We start from the raw sequence: 22,693 nt of genomic DNA on the forward strand, positions 1-22,693 counted from the left end.
AGGCCATTGGCCCCTATGGACAGCTTTTTTTTTTCATCAGCTCATATCTTCGTGAAAAAGTGTTCTTTTCCAATGAAAATAATTTCTTTGGACATTTTCGACAGCACAACTTTCTCAATGAAACGTTTTTTCTAGCACCTACCGGTGAAAAAATATTTTTTACAAAAACCCGAAATGATTTCTGATATTTCTGAAATTTAGGATTTAACGCGATCCCACACTAGAAATAATACCCTGAAAATTTCGCAACTCTATCTCTTGCAGATTCTGAAAAAAATGCCCAGTCAGAGCAATTCAAAACACTCTGTATATTCAAGAGCAGAGAAGGTAAATGTTGGAAGTTCCATTCATTGTATAACCTAAATATAGAGTACATTTTCTTGCCAATTAAGTGGTTGGGCATTCAAGCGTAACACTGTAAAGATTTTAACTCTTTTAGGGGTTAATGACCATTAATATTTCACAAGGATGTAGTTGAATCTACTACACTACTTTTTGGCCAAGTGAGGTAAGAGATACTACTCTTTAATTAACATGAAGGAGAAATGACGAAACCTACAAATCTAGTTATCTTACTTATAAGTACGCTTAATTATTACTTGTATAATTTTATTATTTCCAAAATAATCTTAAAATAAGTTATATTTAATTTAATCTTTTGATTACTGAAAAATTATTTCGGGCCAAACTAGCTAGTTTGGCCCGAAATAATTTTTCAGTATTTACTACACTGTATTAACCTAGGTTAATACAGTGTAGTAAATACAATTTTTTCTCGATTATCAGATTTTTTCACTTAACAGCTCCGAGTGACCTGATAATATTTTAGCATGAGAGCTAGAGTTAGAATTTGGCTTAATAAGAAGTTCGATTTCATCATTGCCATAAAAAGAAACTTAAAATTCTAAAATTTCACAAATGTTTCTATTTTATTAAAAATTTCCCTGGCATTTTTCAGGTTTCTTAATATTCCTCATTTGAACGAAAAAAGGCAAAAATATGACCTGTGGGTCCGAATAAAGAGAGAGATATTAAAACAATAATGCAGTTTAAAAGACGATTTATGGATGATGGAGTAAGTTGACAGTTATCAAGGATCAGATATATTTAAAATTGGAGATATATTTTGGGGAATAATTTAAAAAAGATTATTTTATTTTAGTTTATTTTATAAATGTTTGAAAATAATTGTAGTCAATTTTCGTCACCATTTCGTAAACTGATAAACATATATCAGATGGAAATGTATATATTTTAAAACTCTTTGCTTAAATTCTTGAAACCGTAAAAAAAATTGATAAGATATTAAATTGTAAAGAATTACGTACTAAATAGCAGCGTTGACTGTTATTTTTGTTCTGACTAATTACTAAAACCAATCTATTTAAAACAAAAATATATAATATCCTTTGGTTTATGAGTTTTGTGATTCAACATTTTTGGTATAAGAATTTACTAATGTTTCGCAACACGGGCAATGAGTGTTTTGCAATTTCATTTATTATGCAATATTAAGCTAAAAGTAACAACAAATGCAAACTTTTCATAAATTGATCACATAAAGCTTTAAAATAAAAGGTCATTACTAAAGATAGAGCCTTTTAAACAAATTTAAAACCATTCTTTAATAACACCAGTTACTTTGTAACATGTGTTTAAAAATGATATGATATAAACAGATATGAAACCGAAACTATACATAAATTACATATTAAACGTGCTAAAAGTTTAAAATTATTTTTGTAACTTCATCACATGATTACATTTAAATGTAATTATGTTACAAAATTTGTAATGTTCATTTATGGACGACAATTCCTTTTCATGTAACGTTGAAAACTCCTGAACCGATTAATTTATTTTCTATTTAAGGACAATTTTAATTAAATACATAAAAACCCATGAAATTATGTTATATAACCACTTTAAAGGTTAAAAACTTACTCCGAAAAATGCGAGCAGAATTGCAGAAAATTCTTCAAATATGTTACAGCAGTGTAGCAGATAACTCCCCAAGTGTCTAGTTTTCAACGGCCACAAAAAGAGGGCGTATAGATACAAGAGCGCTACCTATAAACTGAGTTTAAAAATCTTATCAAAAATAAAAACTCCTTACAATTTAATATTTTAACAATTTACTTTTACGGTTTCAATGTTTTTAAAATATATACAATTCCATCATATAATTATGTATATCAATTTACGAAAAGTTTAAGAAAATTAACAACAATTTTTTTCAAACAATAATGAAATAAACAAAAATAAATCTAATCTAAAATAAAATCGAATAAAATAAATATTTGATCCGTGATAGGTTCCAACTTACTCTATCCATGGGACAAATAATGATAAATCCAGGACATGACTCAATGCGAAAAACCTTCCAACAGCGCTTACTCCCGACCACTATTACGCCCTATTGGAAAAAGCGCGATCGCGGACCTATCTCAATTTGGGGGGAAATATTTTAGGGACAGTTTTGAAAAATAATAAACGTGGTCGTCGTAGTAAATATCCTAATATTTAATCACAGTTATCATATACAGGGTGTCCATTTTTATTCGAAAAAGTGATTTTTTCAATAACCGTTGTAGTTAGAATTTTGAAAATTTTTATGTGAATTTTCAGTACCGGGGGCCATTGTTGTACATAATGTTTATCGATTTCAAAAAAATATTTTCAAATTTTGAGAAAATAAATTTTTATGTATTGGAGATCGTCAAATTTTTCCAATAGAAAAATGTAGAGCGACGTCGAAAATATAACAATAACGTTTGGTCGTTGAAAAGAAAATAATTTTTCACGAAATTACACGCGTTTGAAAATTGACTTAAACAGGTAAGCAAAATAATTGGAAAAATCAAAAACTAGAATATTTTGGATGCAGTGGAAGTCGTAAGACAATATAATTTTTAGACTGAACTAAATATTATTTTTATTTATTTAAATGAAATTTAATGAAAAATAACCGAAAGGGAATACATTTTTTAATAGAAGGACCTCACCAAATTCAAGAGGTCAATTTCAATTAAAAAAATCGTTAATAGAACGTCGCGTCGGGATATGTAAAAATAGATTTTTTTATTTGAAACAATAAATAAAATTAATTTTTATTGTGTCCAATTTTGAGGATATTGTTTTTAGAATTTTGGTTTTCCCTTTCGGTTATTTTTCATTAAATTTCATTTAAATAAATAAAAATAATATTTAATTTAGTCTAAAAATAATATTGTCTTACGGCTTCCACTGCATAAAAAAGATTTTAGTTTTTGATTTTTCCAATTATTTTGTTTACCCGTTAAGTCAATTTTCAAACGCGTGTAACTTCGTGAAAAATGATTTTGTTTTCAACGACCAAACTTTATTCTTATGTTTTCGACGTCGCTCTACATTTTTCTCTTTGACCAAATTTGACGATCTCCAATACATGTTTTTTAAATCGATAAACTTTATGTACAACAATGGCCCCCGGTACTAACAATTCACACAAAAAATTTCAAAATTCTAACTACAACGGTTATGAAAAAATCACTTTTTCGAATAAAAATGGACATCCTGTATAGTGTGGTTATTAAATTAAGTACTTATTTTTATACGTACTAAGTTCATGATTAGTATAAAATATATAATTATATAATATTACACATATACTTTCCTAGAATCGTAAACATTAATCTAAAAATGAGGGGCCAAATATGGAAGGATTTTAGAATTACAACCGTCAATTATTTCCGAATTCCGACTTAGTCAACACAAGAGGGCGTTCAGGAAACCGGAAATTGCTGCTTGGTTTTGCTCCCATTTTTTTTATTTGCTCCTTTCCCCCGCCCCCCCCCCCTCTACTAAAATGGCCGCCTGTATCTTTTGGTGGATGACCGATTTAGTACGTCTATCCCTCTTATATCAACCTTTAAACTGCTTAGAATAATCGTACATTCTGTTTGGAAAGCTGGTGGAAAATGTTACTTACTTATAGCAGAAGAAAATAGGGGAAGTACGTATCTGTAGCTTTGAGCCGTAGAAGTCGTCGTGTGACCCACGAAAACGCCTTTTTACGCATAATAAACCAAACTGAAAAAGTAGTTCTACTTTTGTTTTGATTCAACACGGCTATAATCGACGAAAGCAAATACGCCTTAACTCAAATAGCAGAGAATGAGAAGGGCAATATGTTACAATTGTTCAATTTAAGAAAAATGACTTTTTAAACGATGTATTCATCCGCGATTTCCCGCCAAACCGTTTTGGCGCGAAAATTCGTGAAAAGTGACGCCTTTCCAAAGCTGACTAGAAGCGTACTTCCCCCTATTTTCTTCTGCTTATAGCCAATGCTATTCTATAAAAGGATAACGAAGCGAAAAGCCTGTAGGCGAATTTGAAAATTAGCAAATTCTTAAATATAAAACATTTTTAAGTTCAAGATCTCCATTTTGAAGTTTGAAATCGTAATGTACTTAAGATTGCTGATTTTACCACTATGATAGTGGTACTACGAATCTTCGCTTTTCCGGAAATTCCAACCTAAAATTGAATAACACATTAAAAACGTTTATTATTTTAAAATATTAATTATAAAAATTAAGTAAAACAAATCACGAAGAATAGTTTTGCTTTCTTACAGATACCTCATCAGGTAAATATTTGCGGCTTTATTATTTTTAAATTCCAACTAGACAGGCCCCTGAAGAAACTTCAAAAGTAGCATATTGCTAACGAAATTCTTAAAAAAAGGTTCTTATGCATGGTATTGTAAGAGTCAAAATAATCGTTGAACAAGAAATGAACCAAAAACCTAAGAATAACTCTCATACGACCTCCTCTGCCCATCGCTCCAACATTCTGAGCTCACGACGGATGATAAAGGAGCAGTTATATTTGGTATGAATAAAAACTTGATATTTGTATCCTAACGCTCTACCTACTGAAATATCGACGAATCACTAATTTAAAAATTATCTTTTGCAATTATCTTACTTGACCTAGATATTAATTTTGTTCAATTCTATTTAACTGGTTAAAAAAACACTTTTTTCCGTTAATATTTTTACATTCTTTGCGTAATTTTTATTGAAAATCAAAATAATAATGAACGGTTTAGAGGTCACAATATTAATAACATATTAATTGGATATAAAAATCGATTTTAAATATAAATGATTTAAAAAAATTCAGATTTCCCATTAGATATTTTGTAACTAGGTTCTCTTGAAGAGCTTGATCCTGTGTCCTGGGACTGGACGAGACACCATGTGGGGAGCGTACGTCAGTTTGTCCAGTTGATCCAAAGAGACCCATGAAAAATTACGAATCATGTTTGCCATTAGGATTTTCTCCTCGTTAAGAGCGAACTTTTGACCTTAAATAATAAGAACGCGTGGTATAATATCCAGATGAAATAACTAGCGTTATTTAATTACTTAATAACTTAAGTAACTAAATCATTTGACGGTTGTAACAATTACCAAAAAGTAATCTTGGAGACCAACCAAATAAGCTAGGTATTTAATATTTCATCGTTTTTTACCTTCAAATTTCAACAATGTTCGTTCTGCGCTAAAAATAACTTTCCTGATATAATTTACAAAATAAAATATGAAACCCGCGATTACAGATTCTCCTCTTCTCCAATTTCAACAGTTTAATATCATTGTAATTTAAATAAAAAATACCCAATAGGCCAAAATCTCCACGAACTGAATAACAATTTTGATTAATTGTATCTATGCAAGAAAAAGGAGATAAATATTTTTTGGGAAAAGTCTTAAAATATCCGAACATATTTATTTTTAAAATTATCCATAGATAACCGTTCATAAATATAATCTTTTCGGTATCCATTTATTAAGTAGTATATGTACTAGTATGTATTACCTATGCAGTTCCTAGGACCAGCGGAAAAAGGTATAAATGCGTAAGGATGTCTTCTACTACTGTTTTCTAACGTAAATCTGGAGGGATCGAAGAAGTTTGGGTTGGGAAAGTACTTTGGGTTTCTATGAAGGGCACTTATAAAAACAAAAACCGATGATCCCTTGGGCAATATTTTGTTATCTGAAAATAGATTTCAAAATATTATATTTGTTAAACGAATTAGATGTTAGTTCAAACAAATTTCGCTTGGACAAAGTTTTTACAGACTAAAACACATAGTGTTATCTAATCTTGCTTTTAACAGAACGATACAAAGCTTCATTACAATGCTTGGCCACGTGTGCTAGAAACTCTGACGTTTTTCTTAACATAAGCTGGCGGTCGTGGAGTTAACGAAGTTCAGCTATGACCTTATTGCTAAGTTACTTTCTCTTTATGAAATAAACATTTTGAGTCGTGGATGGCAGAAAACTTTTCTCTAATAGCAAAGTACTCTGCCTTCAACATATTATAACATGGTGTTATAATGTATCATTGTGGTATCTTGTAGGGCTGTGCGAGTACTCGGCCTTTTTCGAACTCGACCTCGAATAAGTAATTGGAAAATACTCGTCGATTACCGAGTACCAAAAACTTACATATTCGGGTTCATTTAAATTAAAGGAATATTTTTCAGAATTGTAAGTTACTGTATACTCCTTTTAAATTTAATTTCCTAATAACTTGAATAAAAACAGCTCCTAATCAAGTACGCGATATCCCGACTCGTTAAAAATATTACTCGAGGTTTTTTTTAGTTACTCGACTCGAATAAGAGAAAGTTTCTCCTTAATCAAGTACTCGATTACTCGACTCGAATACTCGATGTAAAAATTTATACTCGATAATCGACTTGCTTGCCGAAAACCACTAATCGCACAGCCCTAGTATCTTTCCATTCGAAAATCAAAACCATACAGCATTTTACACCGTGCATTTGAATTTCTTAACTAGTCACGTTCGAAAAATCTTAAAATGTCGTTGATTGTTCCTTAGGATTTGCTTATTTCTCCAAAAGGAAATTGAAAAAGTTAAAAATAGTGTTGTAAGTCAGAAAAATTTCCACTAAACACTTAACACTGGGAAAATTTTCCAGAAAATGACCTAGGTCTTTTTTCCGGAAAAAATAAAAAAAACGTTTTCATTCCATGATTAGTTTAATATTGTTTTCAAATTTAAATAAAGCGGCATTTTTGCCTAATTTTTTCTAATCTAAAAGTAAAACTTAACCTATAGACTAGCTTTAATCTAATTAAAAATGTAACACTTTTAATTATTTGTAATATGTCTACGGTTATTAAACATTTTATATCGATAAAAAGTTATAAAATTAAAAACCCTTAAAAAGTAATTTGTTTAATTTTTTCCCCCGATTTGTGGAAACTTTTCCGGAATATTTCCTGGAAATTTTTCCGCTTTTTATTTTTCCGGAAAATTAAACACGAAGTTAAATTAACTTTCAATTAAGTACAAAACGTCAAACGTCGGCATTTTAAAATCGGAATTTCATAATTAACATCGATCATTATAACTTAATAATTAAATAATAAATGTATTAATTTAATAATTGAATAGCTGTTTTATATCACAAATTCCTAAAAAAATCTTAAGCAAAATGAATACCTATTATCAAATCATCCTTCAGCTCTCGTCCAATTAAAGGAACGGAAGGGAACATTCGTTGCGATTCCTAAACGGTTTTTAAAATTGATTGTTACTTTGGCTAACATACCCAACTTATAATAAAACATGGTTAAATGTTTTAACTTAAAGGTCGATGCACTGTAAAACCCATTTCAATAAACAAGTTAACATACTTCAAAATATATCAATTGTTGACGAACCAAAAATATAATTATCCTTATTGTTAATTTAAAATATTTTTGAACAGAAAAATATATGATTCAAAATTAAAAGCTAATTAATTTTTTCCATAAAATAAGTCTTAAAAATTAGTGATAAAATAATATAATGATTTGTTACCAACATATCTAGTCTACTGTTAATTGTGTTTAGATGGTTTTGGGGTTAGTTTTGAAACTAAATAACGTTTTTCTGTTATTTTGCTGGACTCTTGTCGGATTAAACCAGTCACTCAACCAAAAGCCGAAATAATTGAATAAAACCAGCGTCATTTTTTCAATAGAGAATGAGTAAACAATGAAACCAAATGACAGCTAAATAATTGTTTAAATATCCAATTGTTTCTTTTTCATCTAAACTAATTACACCCCACACACATTTCACTTAGACTCAAGTTAAGTTACGATGGGAAATCTATATTTTTTATGAAAACAGCCAATTTCCAAATAAAATAAAATAAAGGCTATAAAAAGCAATTAACCTCGCAAAAAATTAAATATTTTGTCATATAAATAATTGGATCATATTTTTTGAAAAATATCTTAACGATAAAATTGGATTTCTTAATAAGCCAATACAGCCAAACGATAAATTATTTTTTGAAAAATGTCTTGCGATTGTAGACTGCGACGATATCTTGCGTACGATGTATTAAAATCTTTGACTGTTTGATTTTTTAGGACCAATTGTACCTCTGTTCGAAATATATCCCCATAAATCACTTCAAATAAAAGTCTTAAAAATCGAGTTGTTGGAAATAACGAAGGACAGAAATATTTCAATGTTTTTAAAGTCGCTTGTTTTCATTTATTTTTGTGCATGAAAACTGTTAAGTGTTTCCCTTTATTTACTTTATGTTCCTTTTCTAATACCTAAAATTCTGGAGATAAGCTGACCCGTGAAAACAGGCCTCCTGATTTATTTAATTTTTATGTATAGGTTCGGTGAAATTTATCTTCACCCTTACAAAAGAGGTTTTCGAAATGGTTGTCTTTCCTTTGAAAGGGTAGGGTTTCTCACTGGTTTTGTCAAATTAAAGGGCAACGCAAGTGACCATGCAGGGGGTAAATAATCTTAAAGATAAAAAGAACGACTGCGCATGCGCTATCTGCCATAGCCTTTCCCTCTGTAAAAAAGCAGAACCATATTTGCCGAATTGTTTTTGTATAAATGCGCCTCTCGCGGTTTTTACGCAAAATCCATGCATTCTTTAGTCGCGAAAATGGCCGAGGAAAGTGAAGTCTCCGTGCTTACCGAAAAATCGGATCCTAAACTTCTACAAAATAAATGTAATAAAAAATGATAAATATTCTGTCGGGGTATAATGATAGTGAAATTGTTAAGGGAGACGGGATATAGGAGTGTGTGTGGTGTTGAATTTTCTTAATCCAATGTGAGGCTAGCGGCAGAGATTTACCGCGTCCAAGGCCTAATGTTTCAACTTCCATTATTAAAAATATTCAATTCTCAAATAATTTTATTCCAAAACATTGTTAAATCGAAAATATCAAAGTCCAACTCTCGGAAACTTACCCAGTTCTTTTCTCCATAATAATTAAGTTAAGCTAGGCCTAAATTCCTGGGTTCGTTGATTGCGAGCTAACTCAGCGAAGAAAATCGAAAAATTCGCGAATGAGAGCGAAATTGCGCCACGTGGCTACGCCAAGGAGAATTAGACTTTCGCGCTGTATAAAATGATCCTTGGAAAACCTACTTACGGCTTATTGAAAAAAAAACATAGTTCCCCCCCTGCATGACCACTTGCGTTGCCCTTTAACTGAAGTTACTAAATAGAGTGCAATTTGTAATACTGTAATATTTTGAAGAAAAAATATTTTTACAGGAAGTTTAGATACTGCAGGAATAATTGTGTGATTGAATTACAATTGGTTATAATTACAGTTTAAAAAGTACCTTGATAACGCACTCCAGGTATTTGAGCTCTTTCAGTTCTTCTTCAGTTAGTATACTGTTTTTACTATTCCCAACTACTCTTAAAATTTCGTTATAAGATTCTTCTTGAACCTCGGGGTGAAGTCCTAGCAAATACACACACCAACTGGTCCCCACTGCAGTTGTATCGTGCCCCTGAATCAGATAAAACCTTTTATTCTTTGAAGATATTACACTACATAAGTTTAACTTTATATGATGCTACTGAAACTTCCATATAAAGACGTTTACATGTTTCAGCGGCTATTTTGTAGATCTGTCCCAGCATACTTAATTTTTGTAATATAGAGTTAAGCCCTCTCTTCTATTTTTTAAATTAATTTTCAAATCTGTTTATTAAAGAAATAGGCCTGGTGTCGTTGTTATAATATACTATTGCATCAATTGCGCGATATAAATTTCACTATTTCGGACGTTAAACTACGTGAACATTATGGTCTAGCAGGCTTTTAGATCAGCATTTTAGATTAGAGCATCTACAGTAGTAATATTTTCACCCGTTAATTAAAAACAATCAGATAAATTCTTAGTATAATAAAATTAAATAAAAACTGTTGACCTATCAACAAAAGGATAACCTAATAACTAAGCATCATAGACACTAATCAAAGACATTAAACGTTTGAAAGAAATTGTGGCATAAAGAACATCATATTTTTTCTATGGGAAATGGATTTTGACAAATTTCACAAAGATTTATTTAATGTTAAACATGTAATGAGAAGCAAAATTGTCCCTTGTCATTTTCTCCTAGGTCCCATAGTTGGCTCAGCGTCAGTGGTAATTTGGTAAAACGTTTTCTCAAGGTGTTTATCTCCGATTTGGTTCAAACTCGGGTGGGTTGGTAGACCTTTATGTAACTTGAAACTATAGCAAAAGGGAAAAGTTACAATGGGCTTCCGTTTTGCCAGGTTAACCGAAAATGTTTTTGACAACTAAGTATGAGAATTTTCCTATTTAAAATAGCTTGAACATTTCACAAATTTTATGAAAGTCTAAACTTTAAATTCACAAATATTTGAGTAAATTTAAGTAAAATAAACGATTTAAATTTAAAAAGGTCTGTCGAAAGGAATTTCCCTTAAAAAAAACGATGTTCTTGGTGCCCATTTATTAATTTATTTCTAAGAAAATTAAACTTGGGTTCTATGTAGGGGTCACGTTTTACCTCAAACATAAATGTGTCAACTTCTTCTTGGATATCAGATTCAGAAAATTCCGGATTCTGACGATGCTCTTCAATTAGAATATCAAGGAATGCTAGCTTCTTTTTCGGCGTACTTTCAGGGAGTGCACCCTCTTCGTTATTCAGAGCATTCGAGTTGGTTCTTTTTTCGAACAGATTTTTTCTGATTACCTGTAATAATATTTATTTATATGCCTCCCCAAAAAAGTAAATATTTCATAATATTAAAGCGATAATTTATGATTCTAACCAAATAATAATTATGACACATTTTATGGGTTTCTTATGTATTTAAGGCTTATTTTCTTTGCGATGAGTACGATATAGATATTTAATTTGAATTTTATTATTCAATAAAAAAGAACTCACGTCTTTTGTAAAACCATGAACGACCGTCAATGCTTCGTTGTATTGTTTTCCTTTGGCTGTCATTCCGAACAAGAATTCTGACCAATGAAAAGGATTCACCGATCTAAGAACGGCTATGTCGGTCATGCTGTGAATACATTTTTAAAATTATTTCGATTTACTTTAAGCAGAAAACTATAGATGTATACACTTAGAATGTCTACGGAAGACGATGGTGGCCCTGACAGTTCTCATAGAAACGAGCGTGGTTCAGAGCGGAGATTTTTGTTTCCATATTCTTAGCTTAACTCGCTTATGCAACTCGTTTTGAATTTTTTAATATTTAGGCTTAGTTTCTCTATTCGGTGTTATAGTCGCAAGCCAGATTTCCCGCACGGTACTGACGAGTCCCAAATACGACGAAACTGGTCTACCGTTGGATTTTACAGCGGAGATTTTTGTTTCCATATCCTTAGCTTAACTCGGTGCCTTGTTAACATTAAGTTTTCTCTAGAAAATAATTTCACTTAATTTCTGTGCTCTTTTTTAAGTGTTTTACTTGGAACCAGTTTCTTGAAAAATGTGACGAAGACTTCTAAATCTTCAGTGTGATAACTATGGGCCCAGTGCAGAGACGTTTTTAAGAATCGCTTAATTAACAGAAAGGGGGCTTGGTTTGGGAAAATCGCGAGCTTCACGCCAAATCGGTGTGCAGAGACATCGCGATCGCAAAATAAACAGGAATACGTTCTGTTTATTTTTCGAGAGGTCTACGGCAGTCGCTAGCCGCCGAAAAGCTCGCTAAAACCATGGCGGATTGTGGTACGCAAAGAGCTCGAAAAATAAATTGAGAATGAAACGCTTTTTACCTACTTTAATAAGATAAATAATACAACACGGGTTACACGGTAGGTCAGAATCTTTTAAATTATTAAAATTTGAGTTTCTAACTCATTATCGCTTTCTAAAAATGTTTTTGTAAAATTATTGTCAGAGCCAAGGCCTAACCATAATCATGATTTACGAAACAGAAAAATAAGCCAGCCACTCTTCGCAGATTTACAGGTAAGAATAAATTATAATAAGGAATATATTACTACTTTGGGTGTATTCTAAGCTTTGGTTTATTTATAGATCCTTATTTTCTGGTAGTGTATGCAGTGGGTTTTAACTAATGAGTCAGTAATGACATGGTGAATTTGTTCAGTATATTAAAGATCTTTAGCTATCAACCAGCGATTAAACCAATTCATCTACCGAGAAGAAACCTTTCCTCAGGTAGACTAGGAGTGGCGATTAAAGATGTATTGGAATATTCAAATTTATTTGGCATGCATCAAGAGCTTACCGAGCCAATTTGATATATTACCTTAAAAGTGTTTGTCAGTTAGTTCTACACGCTTATATCATTGGTTACAATTTATACCTGGACTAGGCTATGTTAATGCCAGATAATTAGGTAGAACAACAACTTTTATCAAAAAGCAGGACCATTGTTTTACGTGTGATCAATATAGAATATTTCGCATGAAATTGCTTTAGATAATTACCAATTTTTGTAAACTCGTGAAATTGCTGTTTATTTATTTGTAGATTTATGTTATAACTAGATTTATTTTAATTGCTATCAGTTAAGTTTTGAAATAAATATTTTCCTAAAAACCAAATGATACGGCTCATTTTCTAACCGGGAATTCTTTTCGGAAAATGTTGGCTTATAATAGTAATGAAACTTATTTTCATTCGTTATTTTATTGGTGTACCAACCATATTATAAAAATATATCTTTAAAATAACAAAACCATTAAACTGTGTAATAAATGCAACCAATTTAGTAAATAATAAGAGTAAGAAAATTATATAATCAGATGAAACTAATTTTCATGCACTATTTTATTGCTTTAAAAATGATTTTGGATAACCTCTCATTCTTCAGAAACTGATTTGCTTTCCCTTCGTGGCTATATTATATAAATATATTTTAATTAAATAACGGATTTAACTATAAAAATTCTTAAACCTTATAATAAAATTAGAGTAAGAAAATTATTAATTAGACGAGCCAGGATTTTCATCGTAGAGGTTAAAGGTAATAGTTAGTGTAGTTAGCTGTTGGCTCGCGTTAAAATTAACAGGAATCGCAAAACGTCTCTGCACCAGGCCCTATGTTTACATTCGACGTAGTTTCTGTACCGGCCACCCGTTTGTCGAGCAACTTCCATAGCACTGTGGCATTGTATCTTTTGAGAATCAAAAATGTAAACATATATAGTTTCTTCCTATCGCATTTAAAACTAAATGCGATGATAAACTTTAAAATATTTATAATATAATAAAGATCGAGCAGAAATCAGTGTTCTATTTAAATTGTAGGTAAAAAGTATTGAAATACTCACATATGAAGAGATTTAACATAAAGAGAGTCACTATTGGTTTGGGCATCAATGGAAACACCCATAGCTGTCTCTATAAAAGAGGATGTATAAATGATACTTCTCCAATGATCAGGCCGCATTTTTTATGTTATAGTACCTATTGACTAGATAAAATAACCTTTACTTTATTGATTTCGGAAACATAACCTTAAAAGTAAATGACCTTAAGATTTAAGTCAAAAACAGTTGATGGGCACAATGTGGAGCGAAAACGTTGCGGTTGGAAATAATCTTTCAAGCCAGAGAGTAAATTTGCTAGAGGACTGTAGCATTACCGTTTCGTTAATTGGGGGCATGACACAAAATAAGATAAATGTAAATACGAATTAAGTCTTTTATGGTAACCTTGTTGCCTCGCTTGTTGCCCTCTATCTAGCGTTAGAAAAGTTATAAAATGGGTAAGGAGCAGGGGAATGAATAGTAAAGGTCAACGCAATCGATCAGTTTTATGGTATCAGACAAATGTTGAAGAGGTCGAATTTCACCAAACTTCTATATATAGAGGTTTGGTGAAATTCGACCTCTTCAACATTTGTCTGATACCATAAAACTGTTCGATTGCGTTGACCTTTACTTATCGTAAATGTCCCGAGCCTTACCTCATAATTAGATTATCATATCTTTGTTAACCTTTAGACTTTTCCGTAATCTTTAATCACACAAATCAGTTTTTTTCCTGGTAAACTCTTACTTATAAAAGAGTTTTAGTTTCAAGGTATTCATTTAAGGTTAATTAATAGTGTACAATTATGTAAGACCTATTAAAAAACTGAAAAATTGCTTTAATATTGCTTCGTTAAACAAATTAAATGGATGAAACTTATAATACACGAAAGTGTAGTAAACGAAAATTAAAAACATATTGCTTATTTTTGGAAGTCAATACATTATTAATAAAAATGTTTATTTAGGGTGATCTTTGCCTTTTAAATAATATTGAGATTTGAATTGATTTAGTTCCATTTACCCGATTATGAAAAATATAAGATTAGACGCGGACTTTTTAGATATACATGATTTTAATTCTACTTGAATTTAAAGATGCGAAAAAACGCGGTCGTATGCAATATAAAAATAAGCTTAAACATTTATAATAAAGTTAATTTCAATAAAAAGTGTTTAAAACAATGGTGAAATACGTTTCAGAATTGCTCAACTGATACCCTTTAAATTGAAAGTATTCATTGTTTAAATCTATGGCATCTACTCAATTTAATTTGAAATTTTTACACGAAGATGAAGAATAATAGTTATTATGGATTCAATTAGCAAGAAAAAAGGGGTTTACAAATTACCATGTTAAACATAAAGATCAATGTTGGGAAGTCAACAAAACGTGCATCACACTGATAAAAATAGAGGTCGGTTTTAGACATCTAAAGTGGTTAAAATATTTTAGGTTATTGTAACATAACTTACATGTATTTAAAACTTCTGTTCTCCAAATTCGGTCCTTATATATAGTGTTAAAGTAATATTAAGCACTAAGTACTGGGTTTAAATCACCTTACGCGTATATGTAATGTCAAAAATGTATTTATAATGAAAACCGACTAGTTTCGGCACACCTCTGTGCCTTTGTCAAGGTGCCATTGTCTTCCACATATACATCGGCACAGAGGTGTGCCGAAACTAGTTGGTTTTTAGTGTAAATAAAATTTTGACTTTACTTACGCAATAATGGTCGTAGTTTTGTTTTTGTTTTAAAACTAATTCTCATTAGCGTTAAAGTACTCATTTAAAACTTTTTAATCCATTTTACTCCATAAACAGTAAGAAGTTAGACCTTTTAAACTCTATTTTAAGTCCTCTACAGGTCCTTATTTATTTAAATTATTCAAAATATATTAAACATTAACGAAACGTATCATAATTATTAAGTATTTACGAATTTGATATCGATATAACCGAAGTTCTTCGACGCCCGTAATTGAGTACGTATAGTTTGACGCTTTTATCAATATCCCCTTTATTTAAAATATGCAATCAAACTTTTCAAGACTTAACTGTTGTTAAATATTTCAGGTTATTTTAATTTCTTCGCATTGTGTTATTTTAAAGAAAATATGAATAATGGAAATAACGAGGTATTCAAATACAAGTTTCGAAATTGTTCCATATAATTTTCTTTTCGTTGAAAGGAATTAAATGGTTATTCAAAAGGACAAAATGTAAGAACTTTACTTTTTTATACCTTTACCACAAGGACTGGGAAAGGTTTAGTCATAGTGCTTCTTCCCTTTCAGTACCCCAAACGGTATTGTTTTAAACATGAGAGAGTAAAATGGGTCTAAAACAAAATATTAAATCTTTTTTAGTACCTAAATGGCTTGAAATAAATTAAAAGTCCAATTTTAGTCGTTTTATAAACCTTAATTTTTAACAGTGACTCATGCAAATTCCCCAAATTACACAAAGGTTCAGAAAAATATTTTTCTGGTCAAAGGCTATGTATTATTTGTATCATTAGTAACATAAGACCCCTAAGTATGACACTTATAGCCTTGCTTATGCGTTTTTCTTACTACATACTTTATTCACCATAGATAAATCAGTAAAACGACTAGCAACTCAGTAACCCGGAAGATTAACAATTTTTGTGATTGGAATTTTTCGATTGGTCATCGAAAATGAGTCAGAGCCCAAATTCAGCGAATCATAGTACTTCATAATTCGATTTTTGCGTCACCAAAGTGTTGCCTACAAACACTCGGCGTAAAGATTTATAGATGGTTTATCAGATACTTTTATCCAGTTATTAGCCCTATATTACTTGACATATGATAAGTGTTTTGAAGTCAAAACAAGCCGTTTATAAATCAAGGCAATGTAAATTAACTTTGGAGGATAAAAACCGTTAAAACGGAAACTGGTAGTTTTAAGTGTTCTTAATGTCAAAGGCTTAATTTAACGAAGCGGTAATATTAACTTCAAGTTCTAACGATTAAAATGGCATTAAAATTAGCCAACAGAGTAGTACAGCTATTTAGCTTTTTTTTTACAATTTTAACGTATTTTGAATTTATTTTAAAGATTGATAAACATCAATGAGATTGGCATACAGCTTCTCAATGTACTGCAGTAGTATTCCAAAATTTTGGAGTTGTTTGTGAATTTCTAAATTAACACCGTTTGCCCAATATAAAGACTTATTATTGCCGGAGCAAATAAATATTGCAGTATTTAAAATCTGGCACCAAATTCCCGGAAAATCACGTTACCGGTAGTTGGGTTAGATAAACCGCTACCAAGTGGCGATATTTCTAATATTTTTTGGTGGCACTGTGAAGAAAGGATGTAGTAAAAATGTACCCCTGTCAAACATAAGGTATTATGCTACTTATGCTTGTATTCATAACTTCATCGAAGTTTTTCATGAAAAACATTAACGTTGGTGAAGAACTTAAACAAGCTACTATTTTCCAAAACAAATCTTGCTTTGACTGTAATTACTGTCTACAAAGACTTTCAAGTGAAGGAATATTGGAAGAGCATATCAAATATTGCAAAGTTTATGGCCCTATAAGGGTTGAATTGCCTGATGAGAATGAAAAATGGCTGACATTTAACAAGCATATTATGCAAACGAGAGTTGATTACGTCATATATGCGGACTTTGAATGTATTATTGAGAAAATTGAGACTCCTAAGCCAGATCCAGTGAAGTCAAGTACAACCAATATTGGGAAACATCGTCCTTCCAGTTTTGCGTACGTAATAATTGGTCCCGAGGGAAAATTGATTAAGCAGCCAGTGGTTTACAATGGAAATAATGCTTCAAAGCATTTTTGGAGTGTCTTCAAGAGGAAGAAAATGAACTATTGGAGATAATGCATATTAACATTCCCATGAATCTATCGGTGGAGGAACAGAGAAAATTCGACTCTTGTACTAATTGCTATATTTGCTGAAATAAATTTGAAAATAGTGACAGAAAAGTTCGAGACTACGAACATCGTACCGGGCTTTTTTAGGAGCTGCTCATAATTCTTGTAACACATTCCGATCGTGATACATAACTTGCGGGATTATGATTCGCATATAATAATGGAGAGTCTTGGATGCTTCAAAAACCGTGGAATTACTTGCATACCGCACAATATGGAAAATATTTAACTTTTACATTAGGAAGGTTGCGATTTTTGGACTCGTTACAGTTTCTAAATGCGTCCTTAGACTCCTTGGTTGTTAATCTCAGAGTTCGAGGTTTAAACGCTTTTCCGTTGCCTTATAATGCCGAAAGTTTGACCAGAAAGGGTGTTTTCCCATATGAGTATAAGGAGGGATTCAACAGGTTTGAAGAATCGTCACTCCCTCCCAAAGAAGAATTTTTCAATAATCTTACCAATGAGCATATATCTCAAGAGGACTATGACTACGCCCAATTAATCTGGGATAAATTTCACCTAAATAATCTTGGGGAATACCAAAATCTTTACGTGCTAAATGATACGCTTCTGCTCACTGACGTCTTTGAAAGTCTAAGTATGCTAGACCCCTGCTATGTGTACAGTTCTCCAGTATTAGCTTGGCAAGCGTGTCTTTTGATGCCTGTTGTGAAGCTGGAGCTCTTGACCGATGCCGATCAATATCTTTTCATTGAGGACGGCATTAGAGGAGGAATTTCTATGATTTCTTTGCGCTACGCTGAAGCTAATAATAGATACATGGAAAACTATGATTCCTCAAAACCAAGCTCTTATCTAATGTATTTCGATTCTAATATTCTTTACGGGTGGGCAATGAGTCGGTATATGCCTACAGATGGATTCCAGTGGATGGATGAAGAAGAAATAGATTCGTTTGATCTAATAAAAGTCAAGGATGATAGCCCAGAAGGCTATATTCTACAAGTTGATTCGGAGTACCCTCAGGAAATTCACGATCTGCATGATGAATATCAACTCGCTCCCATTAGTAAAGCTGTCAAACAGGAAGAACTTTCTGCGTATTCTTTAAAGCAATTGCATATTCTCGTTGCAAAATTTATGGGGAATCAACCAAAGCTTAAACCAACTTTTTAAAATAGGAATCACTATATTATCCACTACAGAAATCTAAAATCATACTTTTCACTTGGTATAGAATTCAACACTCAGCGTCGAAAAGAAGCAAAAGATGAGTTCAGCAAGTCATTTTTCAAACTTATGAAAAACGCTTTCTTTGGTAAGTTATTATTTGTTAAAAATAAATATGTATAAATATCTTTAATTCTTAAAGAAAAAATTTATTTGTAGGAAAATCCATGGGAAATCTTCGCAACCGCCGAGACACACGACTAGTTCATAAAAGAAAACAAGTGGAAAAAATGAGCGCATCACCTCGGTTCACAAGGGCTAGAATTTTTAATGAAAATCTCGTAGGAATAGAAATGGCTAAGAAAAAGTAATGAAATAATTTATTTTTATACGAATTTTGTGTACTATTTCAAGTTATTTTGAATGAGGATGCTGCTTAATCGGCCAATATATGTTGGATTTAGTATCCTTGATGTCAGCAAAACCTGCATGTATGAATTTCATTATACTGAGATAATGAAACGCTATGGATCAAATGCGAAGTTGTGTTTCACAGACACTTACTCACTATGTTATCTAATTGAGACCGACGATATTTATGATTTTCAGACTATTCTAAAGATCATATACTATTTAGTGAAACTAACAAAAAACAACTCGGATTTATGAAAGCTGAATTGTGCGGCAGACTTGTATGGCATGCCATCCAGGACAAAATTCTCAAATTAACCAATTTATATGTCGAAACGCCAAATCGAATTTTTTCTTACATCGAAACCGCGAATCGCATTTATTTTTACATCGAAACGACGAATCAAATTTATTTTTACATCGAAATGTCGACGAAAATAATTATAATTTCGAAGTTTACACTCGCGTTACTCGAAGTTTACACTCGCTTTACTCCATTTTTTGCCCTATACAAGGACTACATACACTATAGATGGACTGAAAAAGTTCAACATCTTATGAGGAATGGATAATGTTAGAAATCAATTTTTGGTGGTCAATTTTATTGGAATACCATGCTTGACCAGGGGTGGACCCGTCTGATTGAACATTCAAATATAACCTGCCTAAACAAGGCTCATTTAAAAGGCCTCATCGGTGTTTTAAAAAAGTCGGGCTCAGGCAGGTAGCTCGAGCCACGCATGACCTCCTCTCCGATATTACAATGAGCGCGTGCGGAAGCTAGCGCTGTAGCATAGCCAACGCGCACCTTTGCTGGTGGGCGACCTTTTTTCAGAAGACATTTAACTTTATTTAATGAAAAGATTTGTATTACTATAATACTACGATAAACATTTTACTGGGTGGTATTTGACAAGAGCGTACTCAGGATCTTATTTCGGGTGGAATTTAAACTTTCAGCCCCATTTGAGACTTAGAAGTATAATCAGCGGCGGCGATCGGAAAACATTTCTGTGGGGGCACGGGCCATTATTTTTTAACCCAAAAATGCATATACTTAAAACTTAAGCAAAAAAATGTACAGCTCTGAATTTTTATTACTATATAATTTTTTTTAAAGTGTTCTTTATTATATCGCATCCGCCAATGAATACTTTGATAACAAAAGCTAATTCGTTATCTTAAGAAAAATATCTGTGTGCATGGCTAGATAATTAAGCCTTTCTTGGCCTTTTTACGAAGGAATTTTAGGTAAAATAGGGTACACGACGCGGCGAATTTCTGTTTGGACGAATCTATTGAAATCATTTTACGATTATATCAGCTTAATGCTACTCGCATCTGCAATCCCAAAATAATTTCTGTAAAAAGAGTGAATTTGGACCCAAATAAAGGAAGTGAGATTATAAATTTTTCCCTGATTTCGATTTTTCCTCAATTTTATTTCGGGGGGGGGGGGGGTTGGGGAGTCCAGGGTATAAATCAGAGAAGTATCATAACGGCGGAGTGAGGCGTATGATACTTCTCTGATTACTACGCCTCACTCCGCCGTTATGATACTTCTCTGATTACTACGCCTCACTCCGCCGTTATGATACTTCTCTGATTACTTCACCTCACTCCGCCGTTATGATACTTCTCTGATTACTTCATCTCACTCCGCCGTTATGATACTTCTCTGATTACTACGCCTCACTCCGCCGTTATGATACTTCTCTGATTACAACGCCTCACTTCGCCGTTATGATACTTCTCTGATTACTTCACCTCACTCCGCCGTTATGATACTTCTCTGATTACTACGCCTCACTCCGCCGTTATGATACTTCTCTGATTACAACGCCTCACTTCGCCGTTATGATACTTCTCTGATTACTTCACCTCACTCCGCCGTTATGATACTTCTCTGATTACTTCACCTCACTCCGCCGTTATGATACTTCTCTGATTACTACGCCTCACTCCGCCGTTATGATACTTCTCTGATTACAACGCCTCACTTCGCCGTTATGATACTTCTCTGATTACTTCACCTCACTCCGCCGTTATGATACTTATCTGATTACTACGCCTCACTCCGCCGTTATGATACTTCTCTGATTACAACGCCTCACTTCGCCGTTATGATACTTCTCTGATTACTTCACCTCACTCCGCCGTTATGATACTTCTCTGATTACTTCACCTCACTCCGCCGTTATGATACTTCTCTGATTACTACGCCTCACTCCGCCGTTATGATACTTCACTGATTACAACGCCTCACTTCGCCGTTATGATACTTCTCTGATTACTTCACCTCACTCCGCCGTTATGATACTTCTCTGATTACTACGCCTCACTCCGCCGTTATGATACTTCTCTGATTACTTCACCTCACTCCGCGGTTATGATAATTCTCTGATTACTACGCCTCACTCCGCCGTTATGATATTTCTCTGATTACAACGCCTCACTTCGCCGTTATGATACTTCTCTGATTACTTCACCTCACTCCGCCGTTATGATACTTCTCTGATTACTTCACCTCACTCCGCCGTTATGATACTTCTCTGATTACTACGCCTCACTCCGCCGTTATGATACTTCTCTGATTACTACGCCTCACTTCACCGTTATGATACTTCTCTGATTACTACGCCTCACTTCGCCGTTATAATACTTCTCTGATTACTACGCCTCACTCCGCCGTTATGATACTTCTCTGATTACTACGCCTCACTCCGCCGTTATGATACTTCTCTGATTACTACGCCTCACTCCGCCGTTATGATACTTATCTGATTACTTCACCTCACTCCGCCGTTATGATACTTCTCTGATTACTTCATCTCACTCCGCCGTTATAATACTTCTCTGATTACTACGCCTCACTCCGCCGTTATGATACTTCTCTGATTACTACGCCTCACTCCGCCGTTATGATACTTCTCTGATTACTACGCCTCACTCCGCCGTTATGATACTTCTCTGATTACTTCACCTCACTCCGCCGTTATGATACTTCTCTGATTACTTCATCTCACTCCGCCGTTATGATACTTCTCTGATTACTACGCCTCACTCCGCCGTTATGATACTTCTCTGATTACTACGCCTCACTCCGCCGTTATGATACTTCTCTGATTACTTCACCTCACTCCGCCGTTATGATACTTCTCTGATTACTTCACCTCACTCCGCCGTTATGATACTTCTCTGATTACTACGCCTCACTCCGCCGTTATGATACTTCTCTGATTACTTCACCTCACTCCGCGGTTATGATAATTCTCTGATTACTACGCCTCACTCCGCCGTTATGATATTTCTCTGATTACAACGCCTCACTTCGCCGTTATGATACTTCTCTGATTACTTCACCTCACTCCGCCGTTATGATACTTCTCTGATTACTTCACCTCACTCCGCCGTTATGATACTTCTCTGATTACTACGCCTCACTCCGCCGTTATGATACTTCTCTGATTACTACGCCTCACTTCGCCGTTATGATACTTCTCTGATTACTACGCCTCACTTCGCCGTTATAATACTTCTCTGATTACTACGCCTCACTCCGCCGTTAT

General features: G+C 33.0%; 1 protein-coding gene across 1 annotated transcript in view; it reads right to left on the bottom strand.

Moving 5' to 3' along the window:
* Positions 1–5,143: 5,143 nt before the first annotated feature.
* The window catches only part of LOC149961105 (cytochrome P450 4V2-like), a 28,055-nt gene continuing 10,505 nt past the window's right edge, over positions 5,144–22,693 (bottom strand). Inside the window, exons 5-11 of the mRNA XM_090157559.1 lie at positions 13,657–13,726; positions 11,282–11,408; positions 10,895–11,083; positions 9,688–9,861; positions 7,534–7,600; positions 5,872–6,051; positions 5,144–5,356 (exon numbers count right to left, since the gene is read on the bottom strand). Coding sequence (XP_090013685.1) covers positions 5,196–5,356; positions 5,872–6,051; positions 7,534–7,600; positions 9,688–9,861; positions 10,895–11,083; positions 11,282–11,408; positions 13,657–13,726 — 968 coding nt within the window. The 3' untranslated portion in view covers positions 5,144–5,195. The remainder of the gene's footprint in view (positions 5,357–5,871; positions 6,052–7,533; positions 7,601–9,687; positions 9,862–10,894; positions 11,084–11,281; positions 11,409–13,656; positions 13,727–22,693) is intronic.

The sequence above is a fragment of the Leiobunum rupestre genome, chromosome 1 (assembly GCF_980474605.1).
Source record: "Leiobunum rupestre chromosome 1, qqLeiRupe1.1.hap1, whole genome shotgun sequence".
Lineage (NCBI taxonomy): Eukaryota > Metazoa > Arthropoda > Arachnida > Opiliones > Sclerosomatidae > Leiobunum > Leiobunum rupestre.